The sequence below is a fragment of the Desmodus rotundus genome, chromosome 8 (assembly GCF_022682495.2).
Source record: "Desmodus rotundus isolate HL8 chromosome 8, HLdesRot8A.1, whole genome shotgun sequence".
NCBI lineage: Eukaryota > Metazoa > Chordata > Mammalia > Chiroptera > Phyllostomidae > Desmodus > Desmodus rotundus.
This window is the reverse complement of record NC_071394.1, coordinates 107,317,837-107,338,459: the sequence shown is the minus strand read 5'-3', so window position 1 is coordinate 107,338,459 and position 20,623 is coordinate 107,317,837. Positions and strand designations below refer to the sequence as shown.

Here is a 20,623-nt window from a genome sequence, read left to right as displayed (position 1 = left end):
GTATGGTGATGACCAGAGGGAAGGGGAGTGGGGGGAGGTGGAAGAGGGTGTAGGAGGAATAAATGGTGATGGAAGGAGGCTTGACTTGGGGTGGTGAACACACAGTACAATATACAGATGATGTATTCTAGAGTTGTACACCTGAATCCTATATAATTCTGTTCACTAATGTCACCCCAATAAATTCAATACATTTTTAATAAAAAGAATTGTGATATTCACATACATGTAAATCCTTAGCTTGCATCAGGGCCACCCTTTCAGCTTCTTGTGGCCCACACATGACTTTTCAGCTCTAAGAAGTCCTGGGTACCCTCAAATGCGGTCCCTCAGGGAGAATGGGGCGAGCCCAGAATGAGTGAGGTGGGTAGGGAAGAGGGTGCTGTATGGTTTGGTTGCATCCTGTGGGTGACTGAGAAGAGTACCAAGAGCAGAAAGGATCCAGCCCCTTCACCCCATCACACTCACATCCACTGACCGAAGCGCCCCTTGAATGGGACAAGGTACCTGGGGTGCCAGTAAGATGAAGCTGAGCTCCTGTCTGTGACTGGGGCCGTAATGGAAGGTTTCCTGTCTGCTCTGTACACCTGTGTACATCTCTGCCTGCTGGGGATTGTTCAGCAGACAGAGAACACTGCGTCAGGCCTGGCAGCACACCATGAAGGCACCCGTTCCCATTCATCCTGAGCAGCTTTCGGACACTGGAACCATGAGACGCTTTGTAGCTTCGTAGCTGTGAAACTCTCTATGTCTGCATTTATATCTATCCAGCCTTTGGGAGTCAGCCCACCTGCCAGCGCAGTGCTCAGGGGGCTACACATAGACAAATGGGCCCCAACGTGCAGGAGCAGGAAGCAGAACCCTCGGGAGGCTAGTGAGAATGTCTGAAGAGAGATGTACAACAGTAAGGGCCTGCTGGTGCCCCAACTGAGCCCTCATTGCAAACCAAGGTCTTATGGCAGCTAGTTTCATTCATTCATTCACTCACAAGTCATTTCTCAAGGGGTACATTGTTGTCTACTAGTTACCATTTTACAGATATCATTGCTGGACCTCTGTATCCATACATGCAGCTTCCCAGGGAGCTGTATAAATTGTTCTCATTTACCTAACTTTGTAACTGAAGCCTCTCCCATCTGTGTATCTCCAACTCTTCCTTTCAGAGTTGCTCAGAATTTCTCTTAAACATATACTTTGTTTGTTTTTAGCCAGCTTACAGTTCTCTTTCTTTCACTGAACAAGTGGATGAAAGACATTTGGGTTGGGACGTGGAGTGAGGGATGCATCCTCTTAGTCTCTCTGCCTTGCCTCTCTGGCTTCTGCCTCTGTGACCTTTTCTTCATCCATATGGAGGGAGGCCAAACATCCTTAGACTTGGAACAAACCAACCTCCTGGGACTAGTCTTCTCAGTGAGTGGGTTCTCACTGCTCTCTTCCCTCAGGGGAATGGCAGAGCCTCCTTTCCTTCCTCGTTTCACGTTTTCCACTGAAACCCAGTGGCAGCTTGAACTATACACCTGAGTCTCTTGGATAAGTGACTGTCGGCAATGGTTGAGAGACCTGCTTCAGAAGGAGATTTCTTCAACTGAAATACCCATTCTGACAATTTGAGCACAAAGTTAACCTGGGCTCACTGCAAGAGGCTGTGAATATTGGTCATATTCACAACAGACATTTTTGAGCATTTTGTTTATCAGACACATGTTACAGATAATACAGAGCCTGGCAGAAGTAAGGCCTGCTTGAGTGTGGTTGGCAGGGTAATAATATGGGCGTAATAACTTAGTTTTAATTTGAACATTTCACCTAAAGTGTCCTATGGTGTGCTTGAGTGTGACGTTGTTATGTTACAGAATTACATGCGTATGATTTTGTAATAAAAAGGGGGCATGATTTGTGCCGGACCCTGTATGTGCCAGGCATGGAGCTATACATTTTAGAAATGCCAACATTTACTTCTCTCAACCAAACCCATTTTACAGATGGGGAAATGGAGGCAGAGGTAGATTAAGTAATTTGCTCAAAACGCTTGACCAGCAAATGCCAGGGCTGGATTTAAACTCAGGTAGGCTCACTCCAAAGTCCAGGCTCTTAGCCACTAGTCCGTGCCCCTCTCCCTCGGTTCTGTCAGAGCCTTAGCTCTGTGCCAGCAGCCACCCTGTCCTCGTGGTTTGGGTAGGTCCTGCTTCATTCCAGCTGGTCTGGCCATCAGATGCCACATGGCAGGGATTGATCTAAGATGAACATGGTATCAATTCTGGCCAAAATGTATGAGGACATCCTTCCTTGGGAAAGAAGGGAGCCCTGAGGATGCTTGCAAAGGAACACTCTAAAACCCTTTGCTTAGGCCACTTTATGTAGGTTTTTGGTTACTTATAGCCAAAACTGTCCTGGGTGATAGAGATGCTCAATAAGCTTTTTTTTTTTTCCTAGTAGGAATATTGGTGTAGAAATATGGTTACATAACTGTTGGATTATGTTTTCAAAGTAGCATCTTGTCAACTTGTAACTCACAGGTTGGATTTTTTGAGGGCTGCAGTAACGCTTGCAATACGCACCCACACACAGTGCTGGGGGCTTGCCTCTGAGGGCTAGAGGTGAAGACGTGAGATGCTGTGTAGCTCTAGTTTGGTATAAAATTTGAAACTACATTTCAGGTTTTCATCTGCTGCGTCCTGCTTTGAGAATCTTTTTGAGGATTTGGTCCATCGTGTCTGTCAGAGTGTTAGATCCCAGCAAAACAATTCTCACAGACAATTATCTTCCTGGATCGAAAAACTGCCTTTTCCACACCACTGAATTCTTTGTGATTGGGAGATATTTTTGTTTTCCAGGAGTCAGAATTCTCTAATTATATCAATACAAAGTTGACTTGGAAGCAATAGAAGTTCTTGGCACTTACAGGTTGTTTTTTTAAATGGCCCAAACAAAGGTTTTAGAACATTAAAAGAGTGTTAACTCAAAACTAACACTTTAATTGTCATCCAGTGTATATAAGATTCACAATATTATGGTATCTGACCTGGAAGACTTCAGTGAAAAATGTGATTTTTTTTTGAGTTTTGTTATCTTCCAGTTCATCACTAACATATTTAGTACTATGCTTTACACGCATCAGTCCCTCAATATTTCATTCAAATATTTTATGAATGAAAACAGGAGCAAAGGGGAGATTTGCCATTGGTTTAAGTATATTATGTATAATATATAATATGTAATATATGTTATTATCTATGGTTTTGATGTAAATTGTAGTTACACCCCCCCACCCCATCTCACCCCATGCGTGTGGCACGTACATCCCACTATTTTAAATGTAAAGCTCAGCAAATAAAAGGCATCATGTTCTTGCAGCCATGCAGGGAAGGTGAAATGCCTGAGTCTTAACACCTAGATGCTCCTTCATGGAAATCATTTTTATTTCTTTCATGAATGTAACTTTGCTTAAAGTTGTGAATACGTGTAGTCAGTTAATCTATGGCCTCATAGCTACAAGAATGCAACAAATGTTGTGACTCTAAGTATCATGGCTCCAAGTTAGCTCAGCAGGACTTTGCGCTCCAGACGATATTTGGAAACATCTAGGGACATACGTAGTGTCGCAGCTTGGGGGGAGGGGATATAGTAGTAGTGGGTGGAGGCCAGGGATGCTGGCAAACGTCCTACAAGGCGTAGGACAGTCCCCCTAACACACAATCACCCAGTCCAAAGTGTCGATAGTGTTGAAGTTGCAAAATTCTAAGTTAGCAAAATAAATGCATGTAGCAATTCCTTCCAGGTTAAAGTAACATCCACACTAATTGAATAAATGAGTATTCTCTAAGGCAGCCAGTCCTTTCTAGGACGCTCCTCATGGCAGGCTCACTAAAGAAGTCCACCATTGAACATATCAGTGCTATGTTGTATCCCCGTATCATTCATATTGGTTAGAGTCTGCTCTTCAGATGGCCCACGGACCAGCAGCATCAGCAGCTGTTGAAAGCCTGTCAAATGCAGAATATCAGCCCTACGCCAACTTGCTGACTAAGAATCTGCATTTTTAACTAGATCCCTGGATAATCCCTACAGAGTGAAATTGAGAGTCACCAGGTAAGGGAACTATGTATCTACCAAGTGAAAGGGGACAGCTAGTTGCATTCTGGACAATCATCGGCTGCTATGACACTAATAACAGTCAGGCACGAGTGTTTGCAGGACCTCGCCTCCAAAGCCGACCTGTGACCAGGAACCAGGCCAAGAGCTCCACTTCCTAGGAACGCGAAGCCAGATTGGAAGCCCCCAACCACAGGGGTGAGATGGAATTGCTCCCTGCAAGGGTTTCCTGTTCGCTGCTCTCACCGCCTTCTTTACCCTTTTCGCACAGGTCTGCAACTACAGGAGAGTGAGAAATTCATCAAAGCTCACCAATTTTTTGTTTTCAATTACAGTTGGCATTCAACATTATGTTAGTTTCAGGTGTGCAGCACACCTGAGGAAGTGAACCCCCCGATACTAGAACCCCCCTGGCACCACGCAGTTATTATTACCGTATTGTTGACCGTCTGTGGTACGTTATGTCCCCAGGACTATTCTGTAGCTGCCAGTGTGCATGGCTCAGTCCCTTCGCCCTTTCACCCAGTCCCCCAGCTCCTCCCACCTGGCAGCCAGCAGCTTGTTTCCTTCTTCTATGAGCTTTTTTCTGTTTGGTTTGCTGAGTTATTTTTTGGCTTGTTTTTTAGATTCCATATGTAAGAGAAATCATATTGTTTTGTCTTTCTCTGACTAAATTTTAATATTCAGGTTAGCCCAGGATTTGGCACAGGCCTGCTGCTACCCACTGTGAGAATTATCGTTTGCAAAAATGCCGTTTGTTCCATTCTCGTGTGTGCCCCGCTCTGAGCTAGCCATGGCTCAACAGGCCTGGTCCCTGCCCTCACGGGGCAAATGGTAACAAACCAAATATTAATGTACCTTTGGGGACGTGCATCCGAAGACACAAGCGAGCACTGTGATGGGGTTGACCAAAGTGGTGGTAGAAACCTAACATAGAGAGATGCTCAGAAACCTCAGAGCGGGACATGAAGTTGAACTCTGAAGGATGCGAATGACAATCTGTGAGGCAAGAGCCTTCTCAGCCAATCAGAAGGGCCCAAGGAGGGAGAGAGCTGGGCGTGTTTGAAGAAAAAGGTTAATGTGGCTGTTTCATAGTGAGTGGCAGAGAAAATGGAAAGAGATGAGGTTGGAAAGACCAACAGGACCTGGACCACACAGAGTGTGGCAAGTCGTAACTGGATTTTATTCCACATGTGGGGTGGGGGACCTGGGGTTTGTTCTATTCAAAACAACCGAGTAGTAGTGGCCACTGTGGTGGAAATGGATTGAAGTGAGGCCGCAGTGGAAGCAGAGGGAGACATACGGAGGCTGTTGCATGGTCCAAGCAAGAGATGATGGTGGTTTGAGCTAAGGTAGCTACTGGATTTATGTTCGCTTTTAATGTGTGGCTCTTTATCTTTTGATAGAAAAGAAGGACCTTTGTACTGGTTTCTCAGCTTGGCTTCTGTAATCCTACCAGCCATCTGATGGTTAAGAATATACACTGCAAGGGAAATTTTGGGGGGAATTTATGGATCAAAGAGCAGTGAATCACTAGGAGTCCAGGCAGACGTACCCTAGGAAAACATGGTCTTCCCTCCCAGCCTCTGTTCGTGTGTTCGCTCCCATCCATACAAATGGAGTACCTGTCCCAAAACGGTGGGCTAAGGCTGCACCTGGCTCCCTCATCTCCGTATACATTTGGAATGTAAGCGATGTTTAATAAAAGTGTCCTGAGCAGAATACGACTGGATATTGAAGTGAAGTGGCACTTGTGTGTGTGTGCTCACACTAAACCTTTCGCCACAACCAGTTCTAAGGTGGGGAGATAACCTGGGCTATTTGTAATTAGACAGAAGTGGTTGATAACTAAATAAGAACCTGTGCCGTGTGATTTTTATGGTCCCGTGAAGACACCATCTGACTTCCTCCTTTGACACGCTGCCTAAACTTCTGCTCTTAAAAATTAATTCTTCTGATATGAGGTTATATCCCTTATTGAAACACATATATCCTGAGATAATGCATGAGCCTTATCGATCGCCTTGGCTTTAATGGATCTATAGCATCTTTGCTTGAGAGAAAGCAGGTTTTAATAGAGAGGAGGGTGAAAAAGCGTGAAGCATTGTAGCTCATTGTGGAGAAAGTGTACTGCTTGGGATGGTTGGGAGTGCGAAGAAAAGGGCAAGAGCAGAGAGAGATGATGGTTTCTAAAAGTTCACACTCTGACTCAGTAATTCCCTTTCTGGATGGCTCACCTAAAGAAGTAATAGACGTGGGGCAAACATGTCTGTGCAAAGATAGTCATCGCAATATTATTACAGCAAAAAATGGAAGCAACCTAGATGTCCAGTGATAGGGACATGGGTAAATAAATATGACGAGGCGTTACAGTATAACGTTTTGCAACCATTAAAATTATGTTTCTGAAGACATTTTAATAGCATGGGATGAAAGTCCAAAACAAAAGTATATATGTGTATTCTGTGTACGCCATGCATCTATAATATAATCTCAACTATCTAAAGGGTAGGTCTCTGTAGAGAAGAATGACTAAATGTGTGTACATGCAAGGTCTGTCCAGAAGGTATCCAGCCACATAATATGAAAAATAGAGACATTTATTGAACAAGATACAAGAAACACTGTACCCAGGACAGTGACACTCAGTCCCTTTCAAAGTAGGCACCTTGGGACCTCACCCGGTTGTCATGATGAAGCTGCCAATCACCAATCACCCATAGCTGTGGCCTTCTGAATCATACAAATAGTTTCCGTGGAGGAATGTTCAAGCTTAACACAAAATCTGATGCAGACTTGTTGCTCTCCTCACTCGGTCATTTTGAATGTGATGGCCACACAGCACACGTGCTCACTCAATGGTGTCTACTGCCCCCACTGACTAGTACGGTGAAGTCGTCGTTGTTCACACATGCGCATTCCAGTCCACTCTCCTTGGCTGCCAGGGTACGTCGATGTCATGCAAACCGTTCTCATTATGTTAACAATGGCTGGATTTTGTCCAGGTAGATCTTGTATTTTTATGTATATATGTTAATAGTGATGGAATTCTGATGATGTTTCTTTTCTTTTGATATTTTTATATATATTCCAGATTAAAAAATTAATAGGAATTGCTCAAGAACATATTATTTTAAAATATACATACAAACATGTTTAAGAGGAGCGGTTGCTCCAGACATCATAGCTTCCTCTGTGGCGGCTGGGGGGGCATTGCTAATTGTCCTGCACATTACAGATCCGACTGGGCCTCTTAAAAACAGCTACCCTTCTCCCTCTAGAAGCAATTCCTAATTCATTAGCCAATTTACTGCATCTGTTTCTGCAAAAATCTCGGTGCTTGACTGAACTTGAGTCTGTGGGATGGTTTTTCAAAACTGAATTTCAGACGATGTTCCTCCTGCCCCTCAGGCGTGTTCCTGTCACAGAGGGGTCGGAGGTTATGGGGAAGGGAGACTTGGAGAACATCTTAAACAGCAAAGGAGCCACTTGGTTATTTTCACACTCAACAACCAGCTTCCTGGCACTTGGCTGAAATGACTGAAGGCTGGTGGCACCATAACCTGGCATCTGGCAAGGTGTGGTTGTTCTCACAGGCCACTTAGCTCCAGAAGATAGCGATTTAAATCTGTAAAACGATGAGGAAATTGAAAAAGTTCCAATCAACAGCATGAGCCCCATGTTTCACTGGCCGCAGTGTGCTGCCGAGAGGTGGTTTCTGCGGGCGCACGTCCTGCTGACGTGCAAACGTGGTGCAGGTCACCAGAAAACATCTTTGGAGAGGCGCGAGATTCGGTTCCATTCCTCTCCCTTTTCTCGTGGAGGCAGGTAGATGTGTGTTGGGGTCATATGTGTTCAATTAAATGATAATTTCTAGAACACTAGGAAGGAGTTGGTTGCTAAATTAAGTTGTAGCACAGTAAACAATCTCTTTAATTCCTTTCCTAAATTGTGATTTAATGTAAAAAAGTCTAATAAGTTCTCCCTTTGTCAACACAGAGAAAATTTCATTTAAATGTTTAAAGGTACAGTTGGCATCTTGTTTTATTCTATGGTTTATAATTTTTTAATATCATTTATTTTGATCCTCAAATTGTTCTAGATTTAACCAATAGAGAAAAATGTGCATGTCGAAATAGAGGAAAATGTGCATGTCGAAATAGAGACATATGTAGATCAATGGATCTCGACCAGGAGAGATTTTGCCTTTTATGGAACACTGGGCAGTGTCTGGTGAGGTTTCAGCTCTTGTATCTCAGGGCTGAAGGAAGGGATGATGGGAGCCTTACTAGGCTTTGGTCTGTGTACTCTGATCCGCAGCCTGTGGAGAAAATGACTTGTCCCTTGTTGAACATGTAAGTTCAACTCAATCAGTCATTGCCCATGACCTCTGGGGTCACAGGCTTCAGGGGCAGGGAGGGAAGTTAGCACAGGTCCCAAGCGTGCACATGGCCCGTCACTACACTTGCTTGCTTCACCAGGAGAATGCACACCTTCACGTTGAGGCCATATTTAGACAGAGAATCGATGTTCTGCTTAAAGTCCTTTTCAGAACCCGCATTTGGAAGCTGTTGGTGAAGAACCCACCCCTCCCTACCCAACCCCTCTTTAGCTGTGTTTTGTCTCCAGGCTGCACTGTATTTTGTATATAGCAAGGAATGGTTCTCTGGTCTCCTTCCAACGGCACCGTGAGCTCCTCTGGTCAGGGCCCTGCCTTCTACGATACGCAGGTGCAGTGTAGGGCTAAGAAGAGTTCAGGCTCTGGAGACACACTGCCTGTTCCCCTCTTACTAGTCGCATGACCTTAGTTGTATTATGGAACTGTTTGTGCCTCAGTTTTCTCACCTGTTAAATGGGGAGAAAAATAGCACCCCTGGCAGAGTTTAAATAAACTAATACATGTAAGTTGGCACAGCATGGTACATATTAAGAGCTTAATAAAAGTTGATGTTCTTTCATTCAGTCAATCGTTCATTCTGTGTTATTGAGATTATTCCTGTCCTCTCCCACCCCTGTACAGTGCCTCCCAGCCTCTGTGTAGGAAGATGTGACTGATGTTTTCCAGTCCCCCAGGCACCCTACAGCCCTGCCTCTGACTCTCGCTGACCCCGTCGCATTGCCTGAACTCCAACGCCCACTGAGGACCCCCATGCTCAGTGGCAGCACAGTGATTGAAGCTTTTTAACCCTTCATGTCTCTGTCCCTTTCCCATCCCGTCTCATCCTATCCAGCTCCCCTATTCCGTCCATTGGGTATGCCAACAACCCTTACACTGTGCTAAAGGATTTTTATTTCAATTGCTTCTCATAAGAGCCCTGCGTGAGAAAGAGGCCATTATTCTCCTCACTGTACATTTAAGGAAACTGAGGCTTGGAGAGGTCGACAGACTTGACCAAGGCTGCAGAATTGAGAAGTAGGATGTTTTTCCTCCACTTTCCAAGTAATGATGTACTTTCAGTAGCGGGGAACCCACTGCATAGGTAGGCTGTGCCCAAAAGTTAATGCCATTCTTGTTTGACTTCTTTGCACATCACAGAAGCTGGAAGAGTCCTGCGCAGCTTTAGCATTTGTCATGGGCCGGGGGCCGTGCCAGGTGCTGGGAGATAAAAATGGAAAAAAGTTGGTCAGTGGCCTCAGTTTGTTAAGTGTCTCAGTTGTCTTTTACTGTGTAATGAAACACCCCAAAACTTAGTGGCTTAAAACAATGACTTATTGTTTCTCAGGATCCTGTGAATTGTCTGGACTCATGAGACAGTTCTTCTGTTCCACGTGGCACTGTTTAAAGTCTCTTGTGTGGCTTCGTTTAGCTGAGAGCTTGGCTTGGGGTCCCGGATGGCCTCACCTACGTGTCTGACGGTTGGTGCTGGCTGTGGGCTGGGGGCCTCTCATGCTCCAGGGCCTCTCACCGTGTCATCTCTCCGGCAGGATAGCCTGGACTTCTCTATAAAGTTGTTGACTTCCAAGAGAGTAGAAATGGAAGCTACGGGGTCTCATTAAGGTCTAGCTATAGAGTTCACCACTTCTGTGGCATGCTGTGGCCCAGAGCAAGTTACAGGGCCAGCTCAGCAGTTGGGGAAAGGGACTCTACCTTTTGATTTCTTCTGTTTCTGTGCCTGGAACCTGCTCCGATGTTCCTGGGCTGGGCACCACGGTCTTCAGTTCATTTTGACCTCACTGACCAGCATTGACTAGGCGTACCATCCTTGTCATTGCCTTGTCTGCACATTCGAGACGGGAAATGATGCTGGATCGCAGCACGTGCACAGCAGGTGGCCGTCCAGCCCCCACCAGGTGTTGTAAAATGAAACTCAACACATTTAGGTAATGCTTCAAGTAGCTTATTATACCACAGTACTTTTTTCCCTAAAGTCCAAAATTACTGCAATATAAAATGGGATGCTTGTTTTGAAATGGAGCAGGTGAGCCATAAATTATTAATTTCTCTCAGATGAAATACAAACCTGAAAGTAATTAAGAAGTTCCACTGCCCCAGATCCTTACGATGCTGTTTGGAATATTTCCAGTCTCCTGGGTGGAGGACAGACATCACTTTGTATTAAAGACAATGTTATCAAGTACAGTTCTGGGACTCCCCCCAAACCCTCATGGGGGTGTGTGACTCTTGCTGAGGGGTGAGGTAAATAAGGACGGTAATTCTTGGATTTATGACGTCCTGAAGGCTGTGCAGTTTTACAGAAGATCTGGTCGAGACACTCTCCAGGAAGAAACATTCACTTGGTTTCTGCTGTATTGAGTACATTGTAGATTGCATGAGACTAGTGTTAAATTCTAATAGCATTTATCATTTTATGAATTAAATGAGTAATATTTGTTTATTATAAAAATTCAGAAAAGGCAGAAGCACACAAAGGATAAAAATAAGGATCACCCACGACCCCACCTTGTAGTCAAAACCACTGTTAACATTTCAGCGTCTGTTTTTCTCATCAGAGAGGGAGAAACACGTTTTTCTTTTTTTTTTAATGGGATCATCCTGTAAAATAATTTTGCGACCAGATTTTTTTGGGTATTTCGTCATGCCTCAATGTGGCGACAACATTTTCCATGTCGTTAGAGATTCTCTACCATCCGGGGAAGTAACCCTGCCTTGTTTTGACAGGGCGGCGATACCGAAGCACTGGTCAGGTGTTTGGAAAGCGTTCTGGGCTGCACCTCCCTCGGTAAGTTTCTTTACTGCAAATATAGGGACCCTTACTGGTTCTAGTGGGCCGTCCAGGAAACAGAAAGCGCAGAAAGAGTCTTTGAGATGTTGCAGTCCGACCACCTCCTTTTATAGGTGGGGAAACTGAGGCTAACGGAGTCTGAGTGTCTCGCCGAGGACCCGGGAGTCTCAAAGAATAATTGTTTATTATTGTTGTTAGTGACCCTCCGGCTCCAAAAACGAAATAATTGGAATTCAGTGATTAGCTGTGATAAAACGGTGGCCTAGCCGTGCTTCCTGTCTGGTGTCACAGGTTTCTCTGAAGAGAAGTCTGTCTACCTCACTCCCCCTGTGGATACAGATTGTACTCAGGCCGGCTGAAAGGCCCATCACCCTGACGGTCAGTTAGTTATCGGCAGAGATTTGGTCTGAAAAACAAAGTTGCATTTTCTTTAGCATTGTCGGTCTCCATATATGAGATGGCTGTGTGCTCCAAGGATAAAGCCTTATTTCTCAGTTTCTTCTTTTTTAAATCCCAAAAGACAAGTGTGATAATGTCCGGCACTGGATGATAAATTGTCATTTTTAACTTTTTTAATTGTATGACCAAAAGCCATCTCTTTGAAGGGGATGGCAGACATAAAGATGGAATTTTCAGGTGTGCCAGCATTTACCACTCTTTTATTAGGAGCTTAATGCGCGATTTGTAGGCTTTTTCTAGTTTATTCCACAGCTCTGTGTGCAAAGCATCAGTATAACACAGCTCCCTAACTTTTTCTCCTGACCGTCCTCCTGGGATCTGTTACTACTATGTGCAGTAACACTTAGTAGGCGCATTTAACTCCCAAGAATGGACCTGAAGACTAGAAAGCCTTCCCTTTGGCTGAGTCACCTTCCCTCCGACCTCAGCCAGATTACCTCGGTAATTTTCCGACTGGGTTCCTTGGGACCTCTAGCAGCGAGAAGGGAGGGTGGGGGTGGGGCCGACGCTGAGCTGCCCCCCGGGATAGAAGGCTGGTCTGCACTGCTCAGCTCTGCTTCTCTGGAGTCTAACAGCACCTGGGGCAGAAGAGGCACTTAACAGAAACAGATCTTTTAAAACTTTAAAGGAGACCACACCTGCTCCTTTACCAGCCTCAAACAAGACTCTAGTTTCACTCTTGTCTGTTTTATAAATGAGATTTCTGCATATAAGATTGTGTCTTGAAAAAGATGGATTCTATTGCAAAAGCAATTAACAGTGAATTGGGGTTGTGATACCTAAATTCCCTCTGGACTGTGTGATTTTATAAAAATGAGCGTTAGAAACATGGAATAAAACTACACATTTATCTCTGCCTGGAGCTCCACAAAATGACAGAAAAGAAGTAAGCGATATAAACCCACAGGACCAAAGGGAACAGGAAAGGACGTGGGAGCGGGCCAGAGCCGTTAGTGTATTTGAGAAGGTAGAAAGCAGATGAATAAGTGGTGATTTAGAAAACAGAGAAAGGTGAAAGCTTCGTACCCAAGACGGGTGTGGGAAGGAAGAGATGGGAGGCAGGATGGGGGAGCATGCTCTAGAGCTGGCACGCTGCCTACTGCGCGAAGGAGGTAACTAAGCACGCTTTTGAAATGCCTGGTGGTACTTACAGCTGGACCCTCATTGCAGACTCCAGGCACTTCTCTCTATTATTACACAGAAGCCACGAAGAAACCTCCTCACATAGTCTCACAGGGGACGCGATTGCCTGGGTGTCTAGTACCTGTTTTGCTGTAATGCCATTTTTGGGAAACTGGCCAGTTATAATAATAGAGCTAATTAATCGCAGTGCTTGTTAATATATGTCAGAATGTTAACAGAATCTGAGGGATGGTTTAAACTTAAATGTGTCAGAGTAGAAGCCTTGTCACTTAAAAATGAGGCCTCTGTGAATTCAGCTAGACTGTGCTCGCGTTCCGCATCAGCCTGTGCACTTGGTAGCCCTGAAAGTGTTTATGCGGGGGTTGGACCCCATCCCCAACACCGGATTTAGGTGGCCTTCTGTTTAATACAGGCACAGTGTATTTTCCCTTCTTATGTCACCGGGGAGTAGAGAGGGTGAACAAGTGAGCATTGTGTGGCTTCCACAGATCCTGAATTAGAAGGTGCCCTTTTGAATTCCAAGTTCAGTTTATCACTCTCCTCTCTGCATCAAGTTCACTCTAAAGCTTTTCGATCCGTGGTTCTCACCCTTGAACATGCGTCAGAACTACTTAGAGGGCTTTGAAAACGCACATCTAGTGCATGCTGAAGAAGCTGTATTCCTAACAATTTTCAAGTGACGCTGAGGGTCTGGGTCCAGACCACTCGTGGAGAGCCACGGAAGCCTATAAAGTTTTACGTGTTTTTGACGTTTGAGAAACTAGCTGTACTCCTAGAGAGAGCTCCTCAGCGCAGTGACACAAGTCCTTGGTAAACTATGTTTATAAAACGGCTGTTTGTAGATCTAAGCTGAATATTGTCACAGAAGTAATTAGAATAAAGCAGATTCTTCAAAATCTCTCTGCCCATTAAGATTCCTTTGGAGTGTTGATATGTTTGATTAGTTTGGCTTTTTGAAAGTTGTTTCTCCTCAATTCTTCCATTGATCTTTGGAAATAACTATTTAATCTTCACTAAACAGTGTGACTAATATACGCCAGAGAAGGTAACGGGGTTTCTGAATCGCTTAGAAACCTCATTTGCTTAAGCTCTACAAACCCCAAGCCACTAAGTGTAGGGAAGACTGACGGCCACTTAACCTCGCACTATGGTGCTTTTCACCTTGACAGAAAAGAATTTCTTGTAATAATTACAGTGATTTCAACATAGTGCTTTATCGTTGGCTACTGGCACATTGAAACCACTACTTTTGGAGGCGAGGAGGGATATTTTGGATCATAAATGACTTGGATCATTTTGATGTGAATGCACAATATTTGTTCGCCACTGTCCCTTCTGTTTGTGCACTAGAGAAATTTAACAGTTTCTCTAAGTTCTTTAAAACTTGAAAGGATGCAACAGATTCAGAATGAGTGGCAATTTACAGAGAACCTGCTATCTGTCCGTTACCATGGCAGACCCATTCATTTGGCAGATGTGTGGTGATGGAAGGAAGTAGGGAAAAGGTATTATAATACAAATAAATCCCCAAAACAATTTTATTAATCATTCTTAGTACTAAAGTCTTAGCGAAGGACATTCTGTATATTACTAATACCTAGAAAAGAGTTCCGGGACAGCACTCATTCATTACTCATACATTACGATTTCATCAAAGTTAACATACGTTGTAGAGGAGTGGTATTAGCTCCCAATAATGTGCTGGGCCTGGATCCTGCCACTAAAAGCTTAGATTTCCGAGGCGAACTAAGACAAGGACCTAAATAACGATACAGCAAGAGAGTAAGGATTCCAAAAATGGGGGTTTTGCTTTTAGTCAGGGAGATAGAAGTCATGAAAGAAGCTTGAAGGAGAAGGTAGCACCTGAGATCATTCCTGACTGAGGATACACTTGGCCGTGAGGAGCTGAGGAGGACAGCCCTGCCGCTGCAGGGCACAAGACGAGGAGGAGCACCCAGGGGACGGGCAGGGCAGGCAGGCTTTGCTGGGGGAGGGAGAGCAGTTCCACGGGTGTGACTTGCCCGGATCCTCACACTGTGAACGTGGCATGGGCTGTCTCAGTAGCTAATTTTTATTATTTTCTTCTAAGCAAATACAGTCTTCTTTTCCTCGAAAAAGGTGTGCCCTAGCACCTTCAATACCCACTACCCTTCGGTGTGGAGGAGAGTATTCGCTACCACTGGCTCCGTGGGGTAACCACAGCTGAAAAATGTAGGGTGTGCTCGTCACACACATCTTCTGAACCTGGATGCACACTTAATTGCTTATTAAAAAATAAGGCCCTCCTTTTTATTTTTTATTTTGTTTTATTTTATTTTATTTTTACAGATAGGTGCTATTCTTAGGTGCTTCTGGTATATTCAAAAGGAATGAGCATTTCCAAACCCCTGAACCTCCTGCTTTTAATTTTCCATATAATTTAGTTGAATATTTGTTGTATGAAATAACATATAGTAAAAATAGAAACTTTATTGATTTCATATCTCCTGATATTTACTACCTCCTCACGAGTAGCACATTTGCCTTTCTGAGCTACCCTACTTTCTTTTCCCAGCTAATTTAATTTTGTCGGGGGCAGCGCACTGGGGGGCGCGCGTGGGGCTGAGGGAGGCGCTGTCATAAATTCACCTTGGCGTTTTACCAACAACAAAGCACCTTTATAGAGATCATTGCACTTAAGCTTTACTAGAGTCCCAAAAGTTTGATTTTTTTTTTGTACAGGTGCAGAAAGTGAGTCATGGAAGTTTTGTAACTTCCAGACATCAAAGACTCAAACCCCAGTCCTCTAAGGCAGCTCACACCCTCGTCCTGATGTGCCCAGCTCCCTTCCTACTGGGAGCTTCTGGAGGGTCTCTCCGGGACCAGCGTCTCCCCCTCTCCCCTGTCTGCTTGCTTCTGCAGCCCCTGGCGTGGCCTGGCTTGGACACTGCTGCTGCTACAGGGCCGACGACAACCTCCTCAGGTGGTGGCTTCCGCCCTGTGCCTATAGACACAGCTCTCTGAAAGAGATGGGCTTGCTGGGGCCGGGGTAGGAATGACTACATTTTTGCCATTTTCATTATCGCTTTTATCAAATACTCAACTGGTTAAAGGCACCAAGACAACCACCTCCATGTCTCCACGCCCTCCAGTCCCAGCTCCCATGTGTCAGGGCTTGGGTTCTTCAGGAGGCAGCCTCTGACACGGAGTTGGGTGGGCTGGACGTTTATTCTGGGGTGCCCTCAGGATTGACCCCGGTGGACAGGACAGGAGGGGAGCAGGCAGAGGCGGAGGGCAGAGTTGAGCAGTGATGCAGGCCTGACAAGACTTTCTCAGACCCATGGGGAGCTCTGAACTCACCGGGATTTTAATGCAGACCCAGACGGGCAGGCTTTCTACCTCCATCATGACATGTGGTCCAATGTGAGCCGCACGGGAAGGGCATGAAATGGGGCAAGGCAGCTTTCTGCAGCTGAGGCAGGCTCTGACGGGGCGACACTGGAGGCTGCCTGTCTCCAGCATGCCCAGCAGCTGGGCGACAAGTCCTTCCTGTAAGGGGGATGTGGGCCATGTGGCTCCATCCCTGGGGTGTTGGGGTACAGCAGAAACCAGCCTACTTTGCAGATTCTTAGGCAATTTTACTGACATCCTGAGGCCCACTGTCATCATGGGGGAAGCTCGAGGAAGAATCTTCACAAAAACGTAGGTCAGCTAAGCCTCTCAGCAGAGTGGGACAGCTTTCACAGTGCCCTGCTGGTTCATGGCCCCTTTTATAATAAGCCGTGGGGCCATCACCCGAAGAGGTGGAGAAATGAGACAACAGACGTAATGTTCTGCCAAATTCCAATGCTTGGAAGGGAGGTTTTCTCTGATGATCTCATGATTGTTCAAAACCAACACATGAACGTTTTGACCTGGAAGCTGTACTTCTCAGAAGAGCGCTCATTTGGGAGTCAGGGACCCATAGTTCTAGTCCTGACTCTGGCTCTCTCCTTACAGCTCTGTGACCTTGGGCAAGTCATACAGCCACTCTTGGCCTGCCTTCCCCTTCCATAACATGAGGCAATTCGGCTTAAAGGTTTAGGTCACCTCCAGCTCAATCATGATGATGCTCCATCATGTAGGTGAGGTTTGGAAAACTACAGACCATAGGCCAAACCGGCTCACTAACGTAAATAAAATGTTGCTGGAACACAGTCATACTCGTTCATTTATCTATTGCCTATGGCTGTTTTCATGCTAAAACAACAGAGCTGAGTGGTTGCAGCAGAGAGTGGCCTGCAAAGCCTAAAATATTTATTACTTGGCCCTTTACAGAAAAAGTTGGCCAACCTCTAGGCCAATCTTTGATCATGTGCTATTCTTTTTCTTTCCTTTTTTTTTTTTTTTTTTTTACTTTTATTAGTATTTATTTTATGCTGAATTTACTCCTGGGCCATAAGCTTTTGTTTCTTCATGTTCTTCTGGGGTATCTTTTTCTTCTGTGCAACCTCCCCTTCTGGTCCGGGAACAATGTGCTCTCGTCAGTAGGATCGTCTCAGTGTGGCACGGAGGCTCGTGCGCGGGTTAACCCTCCCACAAGCTCTGTAAGTTCTACGCTGCATCTTGGGGGCTTTGTTCACCGGGATGTGCTCAGTGACCAGAGAATCCACATCTAAACCCTTAGGTTCAGCATTACTCTCTGCATTTTTAAGCACTTGCAGCAAAAACTCAGCACTCTTTTTGGGCCACAGACCCTGAGTCCCTCCCCACTGTTTGGCCTGGGCACACCTGCCAACTCCACCATTGTAACAACCAAATGGGACACACTGCTACTTTAAAGTGACGTCTTTCAGATACTTGGTGGCTTTTCATATATGCATACCCTTGATGGCCTGGGAAGTTTTACAAGTGTTCTTAAAGTGAACAGGAAGATTTGAACCTCTTGATTTGAATGATTTTGTGGGGTTTTCTGGGTCAAGTGAATAGCAAACCATCTTCAGAGGTCACCTCTGATCACTTTCAGGAAGAGGAAGTGATGTGCTATTCTAAAGGCTAGTAAAATATGGGTCATGAGAATATGCCTTTGCGATAATTTGGGAAAAGAGGGGTGTCTTCAAATCACATCTGTTTCCTGAGTGTTCCTCAGGCGGTTGAGAGAAAGAAGAGGGTTAAAAGCAGATTAGCTGCGACGCATTGTGCCTGTGCTGTGCACCAAGGGCAGCGTCTGCGAGGATCCCTGAGTAAGCAGAGTCCCGGGTGCTTAAGTGGGACCTTGTTTGCCAAAATATCCATCCCTGCAGTGCCTGCATCAGCTCTTTATTACCCACATGGTAGGATGCTTACTTAGCAGGGAGGGCAAATGCAGGCTTCTGTTTTAAGATCAAGGTCGTTTGTCCAGCAACTGAAATGAAGGAAGGGAAATTTTGGAAGAAATGGGAGGAGGACCTCTCTCTTTGGGGTGAAATGTCAGAACCGTCAAATTGTCACGCTTTTAGGAAAAATAGCTTTGCCGGTAAGAGACCACAGAAGCAGGAGGGATCCCGACAACCTGGCTGTGGTGAGCTGTGCTCTGTGTTCTTCAGAAGCACCGCTTCCCATTGCTTAATGTCTTTTCCTGCATTTTGTTTTCATCTCATTGTCAAAACAGCCCCATGGGGTGGTGGTAAGTGTTATAATCCCCATCATCCTGTAACTCACGGGTAGGAAAAGAGAGTTCAGGATGGTTTTGCCTGGTGTTTTATACTGCCGGTAGCATTTCTTGTCATCCCTCCTTGGCCTAGGATGGGAAGGTGGGGTGAACAGTTGCAGGATGAGATGAAGGAGAGAGCACTGACTGTGACCATGACCGTGACCAGGGAATGAGGGACAAGTGCAGTTGGTTTAAAAGGAAACTCAACAGAAACACCAAATGTCAGCACCTGTTTGCAGTTTCATTTTTGTAGTACAAAGGGTCCTACTGTGCAGGGCGTGATGGGGAGGGGCAAGGGAAGCAAATGCTCAAAATCTTCCATGTTGCATTTCCCGGCACCACCTTCCTTTCTAAGATTCTGGATGCCCAGTTTTGATGCTGAGCCACGGTTTGGGCTGTGGCACAGTGGCATTCTCTGCTCAGGCAACATGACCATGGTCAGTCCCCTGGATTACAATGGGGTCCGAGTCCCCTTCTTAGGAGCTCACAACCCAAACAGTGAGTTTATAGAAGGAGCCAGAACATGGCTGCCACTCGATCCCGCCAGCTGCAGTCAGTGAAGACCTGCTGAGTCCCAGCCTCACAACACTTTTCACGGAGGTGCCTGAGAGTCAAGTATCTTCAGGATTTACCACCGGCGGAGCAGAGTGGCCAGAGTTTTCTATAAAATTGACCACTTGCATGTGTACATATTCACTTCTTAAAAATCATCATAGGTAGAAGCTGTGTTTGATGACTGGTTGCTGGACAGTCTTCACTCTTAGAAACCAAAAGGACAAAAATGCTGTCTCAGCAATGCTTCGTGGCAGGATCTAGTGTTCTTTAGAAAAAATTAAGGGGGCGAAGGAAAAGTGAAGGCTCATCAAAGTTAGATCAGAAAGGCCCTGGCTGGTGTGCCTCAGTGGATTGAGTGCCGGCCTGCAAACCAAAGAGTTGCCAGTTCGATACCCAGTCAGGGCACATGCCTGGGTTGTGGGCCAGGTCCCCAGTAGGGGGCGTGTGAGAGGCAACCACACATTGATGTTTCTCTCTCTCTTTCTCCCTCCCTTCCCCTCTCTCTAAAAATAAATAAATAAAATCTTAAAAAAAATAAAGTTAGATCAAAAAGGAACAGTACTCTGGAGGATGTGGGTCCCCAACCTATAGCTAGAAGATCCTTGGGAGAGGAGAAGGCATCCAGTTCTCATAAGAAATGTGTGAAACCAAAAGTGCACAGAATGTGGTGTGCATCTCACACACACATACTGTTTCCAGGCACACGCAAATTCTGTTGAGATTAATAAAGATGAATTGGATTCCCTGTCAGGGCACATACCTGGGTTGTGGGTTCAATCTCTGATTGGGGGGCATGTGAGAAGCAACTGACTGATATCTCTCTCACACATCGACGTATCGACGTTTCTCTCCCTCACTTTCTCTCTCCCTTCCCATCTCTCTAAAAAATAAATAAATGAAATCCTTAAAAAAAGAAGAAGAAAATTGCTTTGACCTTTATTTGCATAAGCCTTCAGGACCTGTGCTCTGGGAGAGACGGGAAAGCAGCACCTTCCTTCATTCTTGGCTGAACTGGTTTTTGACCTTGCACATTACTTGGCATGGGTTATTGTTGAATAACTTTTTGGGTTCCAGGAAAGATGATTATAAAAAGCAACTGAAATGAACACAAAATGGACCCCAAGCCTTCCCTTCACCCCGACTCACAAAGCCGTCCCTGGAGAGAATCAGCTGCCCTGGGCCAAGTGCTGCAGATGGGGAAGTGAGGAAGCTGCTCTCCTGTCAGCACGTGGGAGGGGTGATCTCTAGGAGTGAAAGGCATCAGTCACTGGTACTGCTGTCTTAACGTGCGGGCACAATCGGTGATGTGCCAGGTTTAACTAATTGTCATGTGCCTTCTGCAAAGTTTACCCCTGTTGACCCAGTAATGCTGCATCTGAGGACCTAGGCTGAGGAACGATCGGGGATTCTGACAAAGAGCTGAGAGGGGGAGTATTCATCTCGGTGATGTCTGTGAAAGCAAGAAGTTCAAAGCGCCCCCACGAGGGCACACAGAACAAGGTTGTATGTGAGAAATATTGGAATTTGCATTTAATTTACT

General features: G+C 45.4%; 1 protein-coding gene across 10 annotated transcripts in view; it reads left to right on the top strand.

Moving 5' to 3' along the window:
- Positions 1–20,623, top strand: part of NEK11 (NIMA related kinase 11) — a 199,258-nt gene that overhangs the window by 140,110 nt on the left and 38,525 nt on the right. For 7 of the 10 annotated variants that reach the window (XM_053929433.2, XM_053929435.2, XM_053929432.2 and 4 more), the window contains one exon: positions 11,213–11,273. The exons of 2 other annotated variants lie outside the window; for them this stretch is intronic. In XM_053929433.2, the coding sequence (XP_053785408.1) occupies positions 11,213–11,273 (61 nt within the window). Of the gene's footprint in view, positions 1–11,212; positions 11,274–15,599; positions 19,898–20,623 lie in introns of those variants that run through there. One more of the 10 variants, XM_053929438.2, reaches the window with a different exon arrangement.